Source organism: Danio rerio, chromosome 14 (genome assembly GCF_049306965.1).
Source record: "Danio rerio strain Tuebingen ecotype United States chromosome 14, GRCz12tu, whole genome shotgun sequence".
Lineage (NCBI taxonomy): Eukaryota > Metazoa > Chordata > Actinopteri > Cypriniformes > Danionidae > Danio > Danio rerio.
In genome coordinates this window covers 54,260,001-54,276,059 of record NC_133189.1, presented here as the reverse complement: position 1 = coordinate 54,276,059, position 16,059 = coordinate 54,260,001, and the positions used below count along the sequence as shown (strand labels likewise).

General features: G+C 33.8%; 1 protein-coding gene across 4 annotated transcripts in view; it reads right to left on the bottom strand.

The window, feature by feature from the left end:
* Nucleotides 1–451: 451 nt before the first annotated feature.
* Nucleotides 452–16,059, bottom strand: part of anxa6 (annexin A6) — a 230,555-nt gene continuing 214,947 nt past the window's right edge. For 2 of the 4 annotated variants that reach the window (XM_073921243.1, NM_001002038.2), the window contains 7 exon segments: nt 15,753–15,832; nt 15,614–15,667; nt 13,529–13,622; nt 13,330–13,425; nt 11,973–12,031; nt 9,845–9,982; nt 452–793 (listed from right to left, as the gene is read on the bottom strand). In XM_073921243.1, the coding sequence (XP_073777344.1) occupies nt 734–793; nt 9,845–9,982; nt 11,973–12,031; nt 13,330–13,425; nt 13,529–13,622; nt 15,614–15,667; nt 15,753–15,832 (581 nt within the window). In that variant the 3' untranslated portion in view covers nt 452–733. 4 annotated transcript variants of the gene reach the window in all.

Here is a 16,059-nt window from a genome sequence, read left to right as displayed (position 1 = left end):
AGCTCAGTTGGTGTTTCTGTGCGGAGTTTGCATGTTCTCCCTGCCTTCGCGTGGGTTTCCTCTGGGTGCTCCGGTTTCCCCCACAGTCCAAAGACATGCGGTACAGGTGAAATGGGTAGGCCAGATTGTCCATAGTGTATGAGTGTGTGTGTGTGAATGTGTGTGTGGATGTTTCCCAGAGATGGGTTGCGGCTGGAAGGGCATCCGCAGCGTAAAAACTTGCTGGATAAGTTGGCGGTTCATTCCGCTGTGGCGATCCTGGATTAATAAAGGGAATAAGCCGACAAGAAAATGAATGAATGAATGAATGAATGAATGACTGAAGAATGTTACACAAACTAATCAAAAAAGTTAACCTCCCCGATAGTCCATGTATAATTCCCACACTGGCTGTAATGCAGCTTTGGCTATTAAAACACAACCAGGTCGGTGTTCATTTAGCAACACGAACTCAAACACAATCACATCTGTTTATTTCTGGGGTAAACAGGATAACAAATAAAGCACCAGTATCACGGTAACACCACAGCAGTGCTTTAACTGCTAAAAAACAAAAGTGTTTGGTGCATGACTGCTGAAATTAACTGGGACACAGTGTGGCTTTTGCATAGCTTTAGCTTTGGCTTTAGCATGGCAGGAAACAGACTAGCATTCACTGACTAGCATCTGCACAAACATGGGGTTTGCTAATGCTTGAATATCCTGAGACTCGTCCCAGATGATGAATGTCGCTCTAGTCCTCGCCTCCACAGAGGATCAACAGGGTTTTTCGGTAATCTCCGGATGTGTCGCCCTGAGAAAAGAAGCAGAGCAAGAATACTTTGAAAATAAAGCAAGAAAACACACCCTGGAGTTTCAGAATGCACATCATGATCGTATCAGTGAAAGTCTGCTGTTGTGTAATGATATTAAGCCATTATGAAATGTACAGCATTACGTAAAGAGTTTCATCTAAATTTCATAATAGCTGTGAGATCAGCAGGTCAACTCATGTCCTTACAAAAAAGGTGTGCATTTACGTGGGAATATGTTCAAACATGCAAATGAAAACAGCTAAAACAGGCTCGTAGCCAAAAGACTCAACTCATATAATGATTCTGGACTTTGTCAATAAGGAAGGGCCCATATTAACAAAGTCCAGAGTCCCTATATGAGCTCATTTGACCTATATTTGACAGTATGCCATCATAAATAATGAGAATAACCAATAGAAGGCTTTAAGACAAATTTAATTATTTACAATCTGTAATTATAACGTAAAATATCCATAATGATGCTTTAAACAGGGTAGAGTAACTACTTTTTTAGAGTAGAACCCCATCGTTTCTTTGTGCAAATTATATTGTTGTAGACGCACACGCATTTAAAATATAATCCAATATTAGATTTGGTAAAAACATGCACTTGCTTTCCATATTAACTGAAATATATGTAAACGGCACATATATGGCCTGTGTTTCCTTTACTAATACTATTGAGAACATTACATATTCTATTCTAAAACATAAAATCACTAACACATATTCTAATATCATAAATAAATCATATAAATAAATAAATAATAAGGCGATTTATTAAGAAATAAAATTTTATATTTATTAATTATTATTAGGAAAAGAAGAATATCATAATGTAATAATAATATTAATATTAATGATGATGATTATTATTATTAATAATAAGTAGGATATAAATTGAATTAAATTGTTTTTTCTTTTTTAAATATTTCCCAAATTATGATTAACAGAGCAAGGAAATTTTCACAGTATGTCTGATAATATTTTTTCTTCTGGAGAAAGTCGAATTTGTTTTATTTCGGCTAGAATAAAAGCAGTTTTTAATTTTTTTTTTTAAACATTCCAAGGACAAAATTGTTAGCCCCTTTAAGCAATTTATTTTTTCATTACTCTACAGAACAAACCATTGTTATACAATAACTTGACTAATTACCCTAACCTGCCTAATTAACCTAATTAACCTAGTTAAGCCTTTAAATGTCACTTTAAGCTGTATAGAAGTGTCTTGGAAAATATCTAGTCAAATATTATTTACTCTCATCATGACAAAGATAAAATAAATCAGTTATTAGAAATGAATTATTAAAACTATTATGTTTAGAAATGTGCTGGAAAATCTTCTCTCTGTTAAACAGAAATCGGGGCAAAAAATAAACAGGCGAGCTATAAATTCAGGGGGGCTAATAATTCTGACTTCAACTGTATATATATTATTTTTAAAAGTCTACTTTTACAATTTGACACCATTTTTTTTTTAATGTCTTAACCCACAGGCCCATGTCACATACAGTAGGGTACATTTCTTAATAAATAACTTACTATAAAATAAAATCATTAACATATGCTATGTTTTTTTGTTTTTACTAGCTTTGGAGCAATGACTGTAAAAAAATATACTAGCTTTGGAGACAAAACAAATTCCGCTCGGCTGTGTTCAAAATGACATCAATGTTTTCAAAGTGCACAGCAAAGGGAGCGCAATTGTAAACATGAAGATCGCTAAAACAGAACTGTAAAAATACTTTCAAAGCAAATTACACCTAAGAATGACGACTTTAATGCTTTATTTTAATAATTCCAAGTTAAAATGTTCTAAATGAATAGGGCATAAGGGAGATAAGTGGGAATAAAACACAGCCGGGAACTATGTTTCTAACTACAGCTCTGGAGGTGTAGTCGCAAGTGCACAAGTTTGCGACGCAGTTTGCAAATGTTTGTTGGAACGATGGATTTGGGAAACACCAAATCAACGAACTATGTTTGTAACAACACAACTTGCGACCTTAGTTGGCCAACGATGGTTTTCGTGAACGCACCCGAGGTTGCTTTGAGAAAAAGCACGCCCATAGCATGCCTGAAGCGAAATGCTCCATGGGTTTATCAAATTCATTCCAGTCGTGGCACACCAACATATCTGGCCCAGTTATGGGTTGTTAACTTGGCTGAGACTTGGCCCATATATGATCCTTGTTTGGCCCCTGAATGACAAATTTAATGATTAATTGTTATTTAAAAGGACAAACTCTGACCAAAAAGAGCCAAAAAGAGAGCTGTGGGCCAAAGGTAAATATACCAAACTATATTACATTAAAGTTGCCAAGGATAATTTCTTAAATTATATTTTAAAATCAATAGAAAGCATCACTTTAAATAATATTAACTAATGCAGTATAACATTTAAAAAAAATAATAATAACTATTATACACTAGTCACTAGTCAAGCAGAATCTGCCTTTGCCTTGATTTGCTCACCAAAGTCTCTGCATTGTGAGATGACAGTACTTACTGTATGTACAACTTTTCCTTGACACCATTTAATTGAAGCATTTAATTTCAGTTTGCTTTAACAATAAGACAAACAAACAAATGGTTACATTAAATTTGAACTTAATTCCTCTCTTAATGGGATGGCAGGTCCTAGTTTGGCTCTCTGGCTACATCTCTGGCTACAGTTTTTAATTTAAAACAATGTTTAACAGATTCCTAATTGTTGTTTTTTTTAATGATGGATGATAACAAATTAGCATTTAAAAAGTAGTACTTTTTCATTTCATTTCATTTCTTGGTTCAAAAAGTTTTATTTCAAATTGTAACCTCATTACATTATTTATAAAACTGTAATAACGTAAAGTATATTTGCAAATAAGGGGCGAGTAGGTAGTGCTGTCGCCTCACAGCAAGAAGGTCGCTGGTTTGAACCTCGGCTCAGTTGGTGTTTCTGTGTGGAGTTTGCATGTTCTCCCTGCCTTCACGTGGGTTTCATCCGGGTACTCCGGTTTCCCCCACAGTCCAAAGACATGCGGTACAGGTGAATTGGGTAGGCTAAATTGTCCGTAGTGTATGAGTGTGTGTGTGAATGTGTGTGTGGATGTTTCCCAGAGATGGGTTGCGGCTGGAAGGGCATCTGCTGCGTAAAAACTTGCTGGGTAAGTTGGCGGTTCATTCCGCTAAGGCGACCCCGGATTAATAAAGGGACTAAGCCGACAAGAAAATGAATGAATATTTGCAAATAAACACAATTTTTTGTAAACATAAAATAGTATGGCAAACACTTTGACAAAAAATGTAGGAAATATTTTGTTGCATTACAAAGTGGGGTAATGATAACCATCCGACAAGCTAATCCAGCAAAAAATGGTGCTTAAAATGTCACTAAAATGCAATATTTGAACCTCAAAATTTAATAGAAAATGAGGCGAATAACTGCGAGAACAAAGAAACACCCCTTTTAATAGGCTGGCTACGGGCCTGTAAAAGTAAGAACAAAATACTTTACACACACAGACACGCATAAACACGCACAAACACACACAATCAAACACACACACACACACACAAGCACACAGTTTACATAACACTGCATGCATCTAAAAATAAATGATGCAAATTGTTTTGAATGTCATTCAAGTATAGCTATGCATTATTTTGGTTGGTTTATTTCTACACTGATCCAACTGCACTCTTAAAGTGTAGTTTGTAGGAACGACTTTCAGTTCACCAAAAAGGAAACATTTCTGTCATCATTTACTCACTCGTTCCAAACTGGTTTGAGTTTCCATCACTTGTTGAATACAAAGAAAGATATTCTGAGGAATGCTGAATAAGTAAATAAACAAAACTATTGACTTCCACAGTATTTCATGTTCTATTGAAGTCAATCGCTACTTTTATTAACATTCTTCAGAATATCTCCCTTGTGTTCAACAGAAGAAAGAAATTCATAAACAGTTTACAAGCCACTCTTCTATTCTAAATGTCTAAATATGGTATTCTAAAGATCCCAAAAATAAATATTACAAAAGGTTCTTTAGATTATAAAGATGTAGTTTAAACAAGCAGCGCAAATATGATTTTTGAGCATACTTGTTCCAATAGTGTTTAAATTTCTGTTTAAAACAGGGATTAGTTGACTTCCGTAGTATTTGTTTTTCCTCCAATGGAAGTCTATGGTTACCAGTTTTAAACAATCCAGGCTCATTCTGAAATGTACCTCTGTATACATTTCTTTAAACTGTGCAATACATCCCAGGAGTTACCCTTTTTGCCATTTTTGTTTTCGCAAATCCAGCAGAGGCCACTGTGTATGCTTTTTGAAATCTCAAATTTCTCTCGCGAGTGCCATTCACACCTGCTGTTCTCTCATAATCCCACCAGAGGCCGCTGTCGACTGAATGTTTGGCTGATTGAATGACTGACTGACTGATCAACTGACCCACCCTCCCCCTTCCCTAAACCCAACCATTAGTGTTTTCAATGCACCGATTGACCTGCTCACTTCCCTAAACCCAAACGACAAATTACAAAGCAGTCCAGAAAAAGAAAAGCCCTCGCCTGATTTTACCACGTTTTACCACATTCTCACCCTGTTATTTTCTGTGTCTCAAGTCCACTGACATACATGTTGAGCTAATTGGACTGCGTGTTCAAACTGAAAGCGGTGAGAACGTCCAAGGTCGCTCACCATGGCGACAATGCTGTCTGCCTTCAGCTCCGGCGGCGAGAGCGTCAAAATTCACTACATTGATCTCTTATTTAAAGGGGCCGTTGCAGCATATCAGTTACATTCCTGCATCAAACATGTTTCTAGCGTGAAAATGTTGCGCACTTCTTATCAAATTCATTTAACAATGGAAGATCGAGTTGCATGCGGTGTGGCTTTGCTCCACTTATTATCCAATGAGTCTATGTCTGAAATATCCTGAAGCAGCAATACTGTTTTGTACTGTCGCATGAGATTCCCGCTTTTTTAAATATAAATAACATTAATGCACATCAATAACTCGCCAGTAACTTTTTAATGTGTGTTCCTGTAAGAAAACATTGCAAATAATTGGAAATCCGGTGACCGCAATAATCAAACCCTTGGGAACAACTGTGATCTTTGAAAATGAATGACTACCGGCTACTTTGACGCTCTCTCCTGCTATCGATGTGAACGTTACTGGTAACAGCAGGAAAGCCGTCCATATGGAATTAAGTGGTCAACTGGTAAGCGCGAAAAGGAACGGCGTCGTACCAGCCTATACCCTTCGTATAAAACCTCCTTAGTGGCCACATACGTGGACAGCACATGTTGGTTCTTAAGTGGCTACCTAAAATACTTTGAATGTTTTATATTTTGTTACAGACATACTGTTTCATCCTGGAACTGTTTGGCAGCATATGAAAAAAAACCCTCTATTTTTAGCTGTCCAAAATGGGACAAAATGTTGTTTTTACTTGCTGATAGTCAAAACATATAAAAAATTATATGTTATATATGCATTAAAAAACAGGAAAAGGTGTTTTATGTAAATTCGGACCATGAGTCCACATGTATGGGCAACATTTTTCTCTCAAAGTACATCATTTCAAAAGATAATACTTAGGTTTTATTTTAATTATTTTCCAATAAGCCCAAATAGCAAAGAGAAATAAAAAATGCATGTAAAAAAAACACCTTGGGCCTTAAGAGGTTAAAGATGAAATGCAGCTACATACATACTTCTGGCTACATAACTCACAATCTTTATAAAAGTAGTAATAAGTTTTTAGACTGAGCATTGGTTTTAAACATCCTTCAAAATATCTTCTTTTGTGTTCAACAAAATAAAGATCTCAGACTTAAAAAATGATGTTTGCTGTTTGTTCAAACTACTTAATTTAAAAAGAGCTGAAACAACCTAATTCTTGAGTTTTTGGAGGACAACTCGATTCTTAAGTTGAATCCACTTTAATGTGTTAAAAGTTAAACTAATAAGTGAATTTAATTCCTCCGTGTTGTGCCAACACAAATCAATTGTGTGAAATCGAACAATATTTGCAGTGCATAAATATTTGGACCCACTAGAGCAGGGGTGTCAAACTCAATTCCTGGAGGGCCGAAGCCCTGCACAGTTTAGTTCCAACCCTGCTCCAACACACTTACCTGTAGGTTTCAAACAAGCCTGAAGGACTCAATTAGTTTGATCAGGTGTGTTTAATTAGGGTTGAAACTAAACTGTGCAGAGCGGCGGCCCTTTTGGAACTGAGTTTGACACCTGTGCACTAGAGTAAACGCTGATGACATTTTTATTTTTTGCATGAACTGCCCCTTTAAGAGGCCAACAAAGAACCAACATTTATCAGCAGCCGAGTGCTATTATTGATCTCTGAAGGGAGTTTTGACTGCAGAGCCAGTACAGAACCACTTTTCTATTCTATTGTCCAATTTTTTTAATGCTTCCTAATGATCCCAGAAACAATCCTTCAGATCCAACAGAAAATTATATTATAAAGGTCTAAATTCTTTAGATCAGTGGTTCTCAAACTGTGGTACGTGTATCACTAGTGGTACGCAGGCTTCCTTCGAGTGGTACGTGGAGGATTGAAATATGTCATGTACATGCTACACACATTTCAAAATGTATCAAAAATGATGTATATAATATGCCATATATGATATATAGCCTATATTTATGAGGTAAACTGCCACGTTTTTTCACTGTGCAGGGTTGTAGCTGCTTTACTGGGCTTACTACGCTACAGTATTTCAGTACTGCTCGTTTTTGAGGTACTTCGAGAGACAATTTTTTTCTGAGGTGGTACTTGATGTAAAAAGTTTGAGAACCACTGCTTTAGATTATAAAAATAAAGGATATATATATATTTTTAAACCAGTAATAATTGACTTCAATAGAATTAGTTTTTTGTTCAATGGAAGTCAATGGTTACACGTTTTTAAACATTCTTCAAAATATCTTCTTTTGTGTTCAACAAAATAAAGAAACTCACTAGAGTAGACGCTGATTGCATTTTTATGTTTGCATGAGCTGCCCCTTTAAGAGTATCTAAAACAGAGAACCAATATATAACAGTGTTATTATTGATCTGTGAAGGGAGTTTTGACTGCAGAGCCAGTATAGACCTGTTACAGAGCACTTCCTGTCTGCAGCCTCTTCACCAATCAACGAGCGCTCGCGGAGGAAGTCAAGCAATGCTGGGGAAATTCCTAAACAGCTGAGCCGAGCGAGTTCACCACAAACACTCTGTTCCCCTCCAATTAACCAAAAGAGGATGTGGACGCCTACATTACGACCAAACACAATATCTACACAACTGGGCCTACAGAAAAAATAACTCTTAAGATTTACTTTACAACAGTTTGCATGAGCGAATGACAAATAAAATGTTACTATCTTATTTCAAGTACAATTAACTTGGCAATATCATGTTAAAATGTGCTTCATGTTTAACCTGACACTGCTCAATTAATTACAACCCCAAATCAGAAAAGATTGGGACAGTATGGAAAAAGCAAATACAAAATAAAGTAGTGATTGCTAAATTTACTAGGACTTGTTGCAGACAACATGAACAGTAAATATTTGATGTTCTGTCTAGTCAACTTCATTTCATTTGTAAATATACATCCTTTCCTGTCATTCAGACCTGCAAGAAAGTCTAGAAAAGTTGGGACAGGAGCAGTTTAGGGCTAGTAGGTAAACTGGTAAAATAATTATGGGCCCTATCATACACCCGGCGCAGTGTGGCGCAAGACGCGGCGCAATACTTGTTTGCTAGTTTCAGCTTGACGCAAGAATCGTTTTGAGGCGTTGCGCTACGCTGTTTAAATAGCAAATGCATTAGCGCTTATTTGTGCGTCTATAGGTGTTCTGGTCTAAAAAGGAAGACGTTCTGAGGCAGACCGCTGGTGCGTTGCTATTTTGAGAAACTATAATAGATTTTTCATTAGACCAAAACTAACCCGGTCTAAACTGCAGCGCAGAGTTGCGCCTCGCTTACACACTGCTTAATACGCACAAGAGAGCAATAGGCAAATATCTTTACATATGAAAAAATGTAAATATTAAGGATATATATAGGATATAATAAGAATAGATATAGAATATAAATATAAAGGATTAAAATATTAAAAAACATATTATTTTCTAGCCTACATAAATATGAAAAATCACTGCTTTTATGTCTTCTTCATCTCGGGAGGCTTTTTCAGTTCATTCATAACAATTTGCTTTTGTATAATGTTATTATTATTAGCAGTATTATTTATTATATCCATATTTATATTTGTTTTATTAAAAACAAGCTTAGATTTGCCCACTTGTCAGGTTTTAGACCATATGGGGCACAGCATGTGTTTTAGGATATAACTCAGGTTTTTGAGCACATTTTGCTATTATTATTTATTTATTCGTTTGCTGGAAATTAGAACTGAATTTAGAAATAGTTTTGAAACAAATATTTGCGATTAACAAACGAAATTAATTATTTATAGACTAATTGATGTCTTTGCGTAAAGGTTTCCCTATCCAAGAGCGAAAGTAAAAGTAGATCCATTATCTCTCATTCTCACGCAGTAGATGCTCTGTTTAACTGTTTTCTGTTAATAAACTGTTAACTGTGAACTGTTTGCTTGTGAAATGCTCAGTTTTTCCACTTAGACTTACTTTGCGTCCTGTAAATAGCGAATGCGCTCGTGGCGCGATGCAGCTGGGTCTTAAAGGGAATGGGAGATGAGACTCTGATTGGTTTATCCTCAAAACACACCTATAACTCATTAAGAAAATAAACTCAACCCTTTTAGCCCATGCGCCACGTCGCAAGGCAGATTTCCCGTCCTTAAATTAGCAAAAACACGTCCTGACACGACCTGAAAGCGATTGTGCCCTGCGTTTTGTGCTCTGCGCATGGACCGTCAAAATAGAGCCCTTAATGTCACAATTTAAAAATGATGAGAGTAAATTTATGAGATTTTACTCCACCAAAAAGTGATTTCTTTCAGTGCTGTAAGTTGGCATGCAGAAACAAAGCATGCAGAATGAGAGACGGAGGAGCACACAACTTACAACCAGCGCCTCTACCTGGATGAAGTCGTGCAGTGAGGCATCGTGAGTTTCCTTGAACTCTTTGCGGATGTTGAAGAGGTCAATCTCGCAGCGGGACACCATGATGCGGATTAATGCACGGTCATCTGTTCCCAGGCCCTGCACGCAAAATCAGCACAATTGTGACCATGACTATTTTAAAAAATGAGAATTAAAGACTAAAAGACTAAAACTACTGGTCAAAAAAACACAAACATTTTCAACAGTATGTATTCCTGTTTTCTTGCACAACTATCTTGCTACTTTTGTAAAAGATAAAAAAAAAAAACATTTTCAATAAGTGAATAAAAAAATTCACAATAAATGCAAAGCTAATAACAATGGCCATTGGTTATTTTAGAAAATGACAATTAAAGACTCAAACTTAAACAACTGGTCAAAAAAAAAACATTTTCAACAATATTTGTTTTAATTTTCTTTTACAACTATCCTGTACTTTTGTGTTATTAATTAAAACTTTCAATCAAAACAGTAAAAAATTACAACAGGGAAAACCAGTACCAATCAAGAATACTTGATTATATACTCACCGGCCACTTTATTAGGTACACCTAACTAGTACCGGGTTGGATCCACTTTTGCCTTCAGAACTGCCTTAATCCTTCATGGCATAAATTCAACAAGGTACTGGAAATATTCCTCAGATTTTACTCCATATTGACATGATAGCATCACACAGTTGCTGCAGATTTGTCGGCTGCACATCCATGATGTGAATCTCCCGTTCCACCACATCCCAAAGGTGCTCTATTGGATTATGAACTGGTGACTGTGGAGGCCATTTGAGTACAGTGAACTCATTGTCATGTTCAAGTAACCAGTCTGAGATGATTTGCGCTTTATGACATGGTGCGTTATCCTGCTGGAAGCAGCCATCGGAAGATGGAGACACTGTGGTCATAAGGGGATGGACATGGTCAGCAACAATACTCAAGTAGGCTGTGGCGTTGACACGATGCTCAACTGGTACTAATGGGCCCAAAGTGTGCCAAGAAAATCTCCCTCACACCATTACACCACCACCACCAGCCTGAACTGTTGATACAAGGCAGGATGGATCCATGCTTACATGCTGTTGACGCCAAATTCTGACCTGACCATCCAAATGTGGCAGCAGAAATGGAGACTCATCAGAGCAGGCAACGTTTCTCCAATCTTCTATTGTCCAGTTTTGTTGAGCCTGTGTGAATTGTAGCCTCAGTTTCCTGTTCTTAGCTGACAGGAGTGACAGCCGATGTGGTCTTCTGCTGCTGTAGCCCATCTGCCTCAAGGTTGGACAGGTTGTGTGTTCAGAGATGCTCTTCTGCAGACCTCGGTTGTAACAAGTGGTTATTTGAGATACTGTTACCATTGTTTCAGCTGGAACCAGTCTGGCCATTCTCCTCTGACCTCAACAAGGCATTTGCGTCCACAGAACTGCCGCTCACTGGATATTTTCACTTTTTTTGAGCATTCTCTGTAAACCCTAGAGATGGTTGTGTGTGAAAATCCCAGTAGATCAGCAGTTTCTAAAATACTTAGACCAGCCCGTCTGGCAACGTTCAAAGTGACTTAAATCTCCTTTCTTCCCCATTCTAATGCTCGGTTTGAACTGCAGCAGATCGTCTTGACCATGTCTACATGCCTAAATGCATTGAGTTGCTGTCATGTGATTGGCTGCTTAGAAATTTGCGTTAACCAGCAGTTGGACAGGTGTACATAATAAAGTGGCCGGTGATTGTATGTTGTCATAGCTTTGCAACCAAAAAAATGTGGTTATAATGGAAGTCAAAACATAGGGTAGTCAATTCGATTATTACAGAAAGATTAAAAATACTATTGAAATAAAAGCTAATTTACAATAACAACCTTGAGTGTGACGCCTCATCTAAGACCTGCTTATGAAGGCCTTTGACTCATAATGCAGCATATATGACAAAAACTATGAAACAAGTTTACTTTTTTTATTTATTCATTTTTAATAATGGATACTTTAAAGTTTCAAATAATTTCTGTACTATTTCAAAGATAAAAAAAGAAATAGATCTTGTTTGTCCTCCGGCAGACATTATTGCATGTTATTGTATATTGCATAATAAATGCATTTTACCTTCATGGCTTTGTACAATCGGTCTGCAAAGTAGGAAGGCTGATTCTTCACACTCCGCACTGGAAACATACACAATTATTGATATTGTTACTGGAATCACATAAACCTTTTAGTGTCAGGTTTAAAGCAAGCAATCATAAATTTGACATGCTGATTTTCATTTTCTATTGTCGGCCATGATTTCTGCTTGACAAATTGAATTATTGAATACGATTTAGACACTGATATAATTTAATTTACCAAGATCATTTAATATAAAATGTAAATCAACTACCTTTCCATTCAATAAGTGGCTAATTTCAACAATACCTCTACCTCAAAATACCAAGCAAAATGTAAAAAAAAAAAAAAAATATATATATATATATATATATATATATATATATATATATATATATATATATATATATATATATATATATATATATATATTATTTCATGATGACATGACCTGTGCAGTATATAAAAATAAAATAATGAAATAAAAATAAAACAAAGATAATAGTAAAATGAAATACAATAGTAAAAATGGGAAAATGTAAAATAAAAAAATAATAATAATAAAATCAAAGCAAAATAAATTCAAAATAAAAGTACAATACCATAATAACCATTAGCAAACATGACATATTTTCACATCTCCCGACAAAATAAAAAATTTAATAAAAAAAAATTTTATAATAAAAAGTTTAATTAAAAAAGTTAAAATAAATTATGAATACATAAATAAAATAAAATAAAATAAAATATATTTTGCTATACATTTGATATATATATATATATATATATATATATATATTAAGATATAAAAATACAATTATAAAAATAATTATTATAAAATAAAATCTAAATAAAATCTAATTTATTTAAAATAAAAATGAAAAATAAATAAAAATAAAATAAAGCAAAATAAAAGTAATTGGTGTTGGTAAAAGTAAAATCAGCATTTTCTTAGAGCTTTGTCATCTTGGCATTTTTCAGGTCTCAGGACAAAAAAATACAAATAAATAAATAAAGCTTTTTAATAAAAAAAGTCTAAATAAATTAATTAAATAAAACATTTTTAATACTTATTTGAAAAATAAAATGATAATAAAATAAAAAAATTAAACAAAATATAATATAAAAAAGTAAAAAACCTTCAAATAAAATAAAAATAAAGCAAAATAATTATTTTACTTTGCTTTATTTTTATTTTATTATATATATATATATATATATATATATATATATATATATATATATATATATATATATATATATATATATAATTTATTTATTTATTTTTTTTTTTAATAGTAAATAGTGTTAAAATAAAATCAGCATTTTCTCAGTGCTTGGTCATCCATGCTCTTACCGATAGCAAACATGGCGTTTTTCACGTCTCCCGACATCTCCTTCTTTATGATCTGTTCAATGTCTTTGTTGCTGCACCTCACAAACTCCTGGAAGACTGCAGGGGAATCGCAGAACATTAGCTGGAGTGATCATTGATTAAACATGTATTAGCATGTGTGTGTGTGTGTGTGTGTGTGAGTGATCTGAATGTGTTTTACCTCTCCTCAGATGAGGGAAACTCCTTGTGCACAAAATACTCATGAACTTGTCCTCCAGATCATCCGAGTCTGCATTGCAAGCGTCCGCCAGCGCCTTACATTACACATTTATTACAATTACAATGTATTGATTGATACCAGTTGATATAATATTTTTATCCTACACCCCATGAGACTTTGCACGAGTAACTTATGTTATTAAAGGGGAGCTATTATGCAAAAGTCACCTATATAAGTGGTTTAAATAGTTGTGTGGCAATAGTGTGTGAATATAACAAGCCTCTAATGGTGAACATTAATTAATTGTATTGTTTATAACCACACTTGATGAAACAGTCTGCAGAAACACTTTGATTGACGTTCTCTCTTTATACGTATCATCAGAGGAGGTAAGCTCCGCTCACTAGTGACCATCTCTCACTCATTAGCATAAACAGCCCTGAGTGAGAAGCAGCCATCCACCATTAGAGATTTGAGCTGCTAAAGATAATGTCTGCAACTATGAGGCTTATAAATGTGGAGTTTTGGATGCACAAATGAACACTGGAGTCACAAAAATGAACATTTACCAATTATTTACTCACCCTGAAGTGGTTATAAACCTTCATAGTGTTATTATTATGCTCTGCACAAAATAAGATATTATAAAATAAAAGTAATTGTTGTATTAAGTTTTTTCTTAGTGCTTGGTCATCAATGCTCTTATCGATAGCAAACATGGTGTTTTTAAGGTCTCCCGAAATTAAATTAAATACAATTTAATTAATAAAATAATAAAATTAAATGAAAATTAAAGTAAATTTAATGAATAAAAATAATAAGAAAATAAAAGAAAAAAATGAGATAAAATAAATATATATATATATATAAATAAAATTTATACAAATTAATTAAATTAAAATATAATAAAATTAAATAAATAAAAAAATGATAAAAATAATAGTGAAAAAGAAAAAAAAGAAAAAGACAATATAATAAAATGAAAATGAAATAAAAATTTGAAAAACAAATTTAATAAATAAAAAAACAACATGCAAACATGGCATATTTCACGTCTCCCAACAAAAAATTAAATAAATAAAATAAAATAAAATAATAATATTATAAAGATATTCTAAAGAAAGCTAAGATATTATAAAATAAAAGTAATTGTTTTTCAGTTTCTAAAAAACAGTTTTTTCAGGTCTCCTGAAATTAAATTTAATTAGATAAAAAAAGAAAAGAAAAGAAATAAAAAATAATAATAAAATAAAATGTAATTAATAATTAAATAAAAAATAAATAAAATAAAAATTTGAAAAACTAATTGAATAAATAAAATAAACAACACACAAACATGCCATTTTCAAGTCTCCCAAAATTAAATTAAATTTAATTTAATAAAAAAAATTACAATAAAATAAAATAAAATTCATTAATAATAATAATAATAATAATAATAATAATTAAATAAACTTCATTTAGAAAATAAAATTTAATAAATAAAATAAACAACATGCAAACATGCCATTTTTCACATCTCCAAACAAAAAAAAAAGAAAATAATATTATAAAGATATTTAAAAGAAAGCAGAATTTTTATTTTCTACTGTGGAAGTGAGATGCCAAGATCGCTGGGATTTGGATCCTATTTTAACATCATAAACTTTAAAAAAAGAGGCTTGTTGTATTTATGCCGCTCTAATCTGATTATACACACACGCACACACATTTCTGTCCAAACCACTCCCAATAGTTGATTTTGCATGATCGGTGCCCTTTAAAATATTGAAGTGGGAGAGGAATAAAATGGCATGAAAAAATTAACCAACTATAACTGTGAAACAATGTGCTAAAAAACTATGAAAGAATATACATTGTGATAAAATGTAAACAAATGTAAAATGACAGAAAAAAAATTCATAATAGTCCTTGACTTGGAAAAAAATTCATATATAAAATAAAATTATATAATATATCATATTAATCCCTGAGAAATTTCAAGTGGGAACCCTGGCAAGCCATAATTCGAAGTGCAGTTGCAGTTATTATGTGTCCGGAAAAAAATAGATACCTGACAGAGTTTTTTAAGTCTTTCCAACTTACTTGTGCATCTTCTGAAGCTCTATCCAGGTCTGCTGGACCCTCTTCACGAGCTCCCTGAAAACAGCAGGAAAGAGAAGTGAAGTCAGAGTTTATGAAGTATGAGGATCTGTGTTTGGATGAGAGGAGTGTATAGATGTACCTGTGCCAGTGAGATCAGGATCCGTTTAAAAGTTCCAGAAGTATCTGATGCGATGGCGTCCTCCAAACTTTTTTTAAAGGCTATAAAGAGGAACATTAAAGTGACGTTTATAACAGGGGTTATAAACACTTTTGACACTTCAAATAAGCAAAGTATTGAGTGAAATGTTGTGAATAAGCAGGATTATACTACATGAATGCTTGATTGTGATTGGCTGATTCTAAGGTTTGCAGTTATTTTCAGATAAACACACAGCTAAAGCATTAGAGTTGCATATCAATAAGACAATCAATGTGATGTCTGTGGT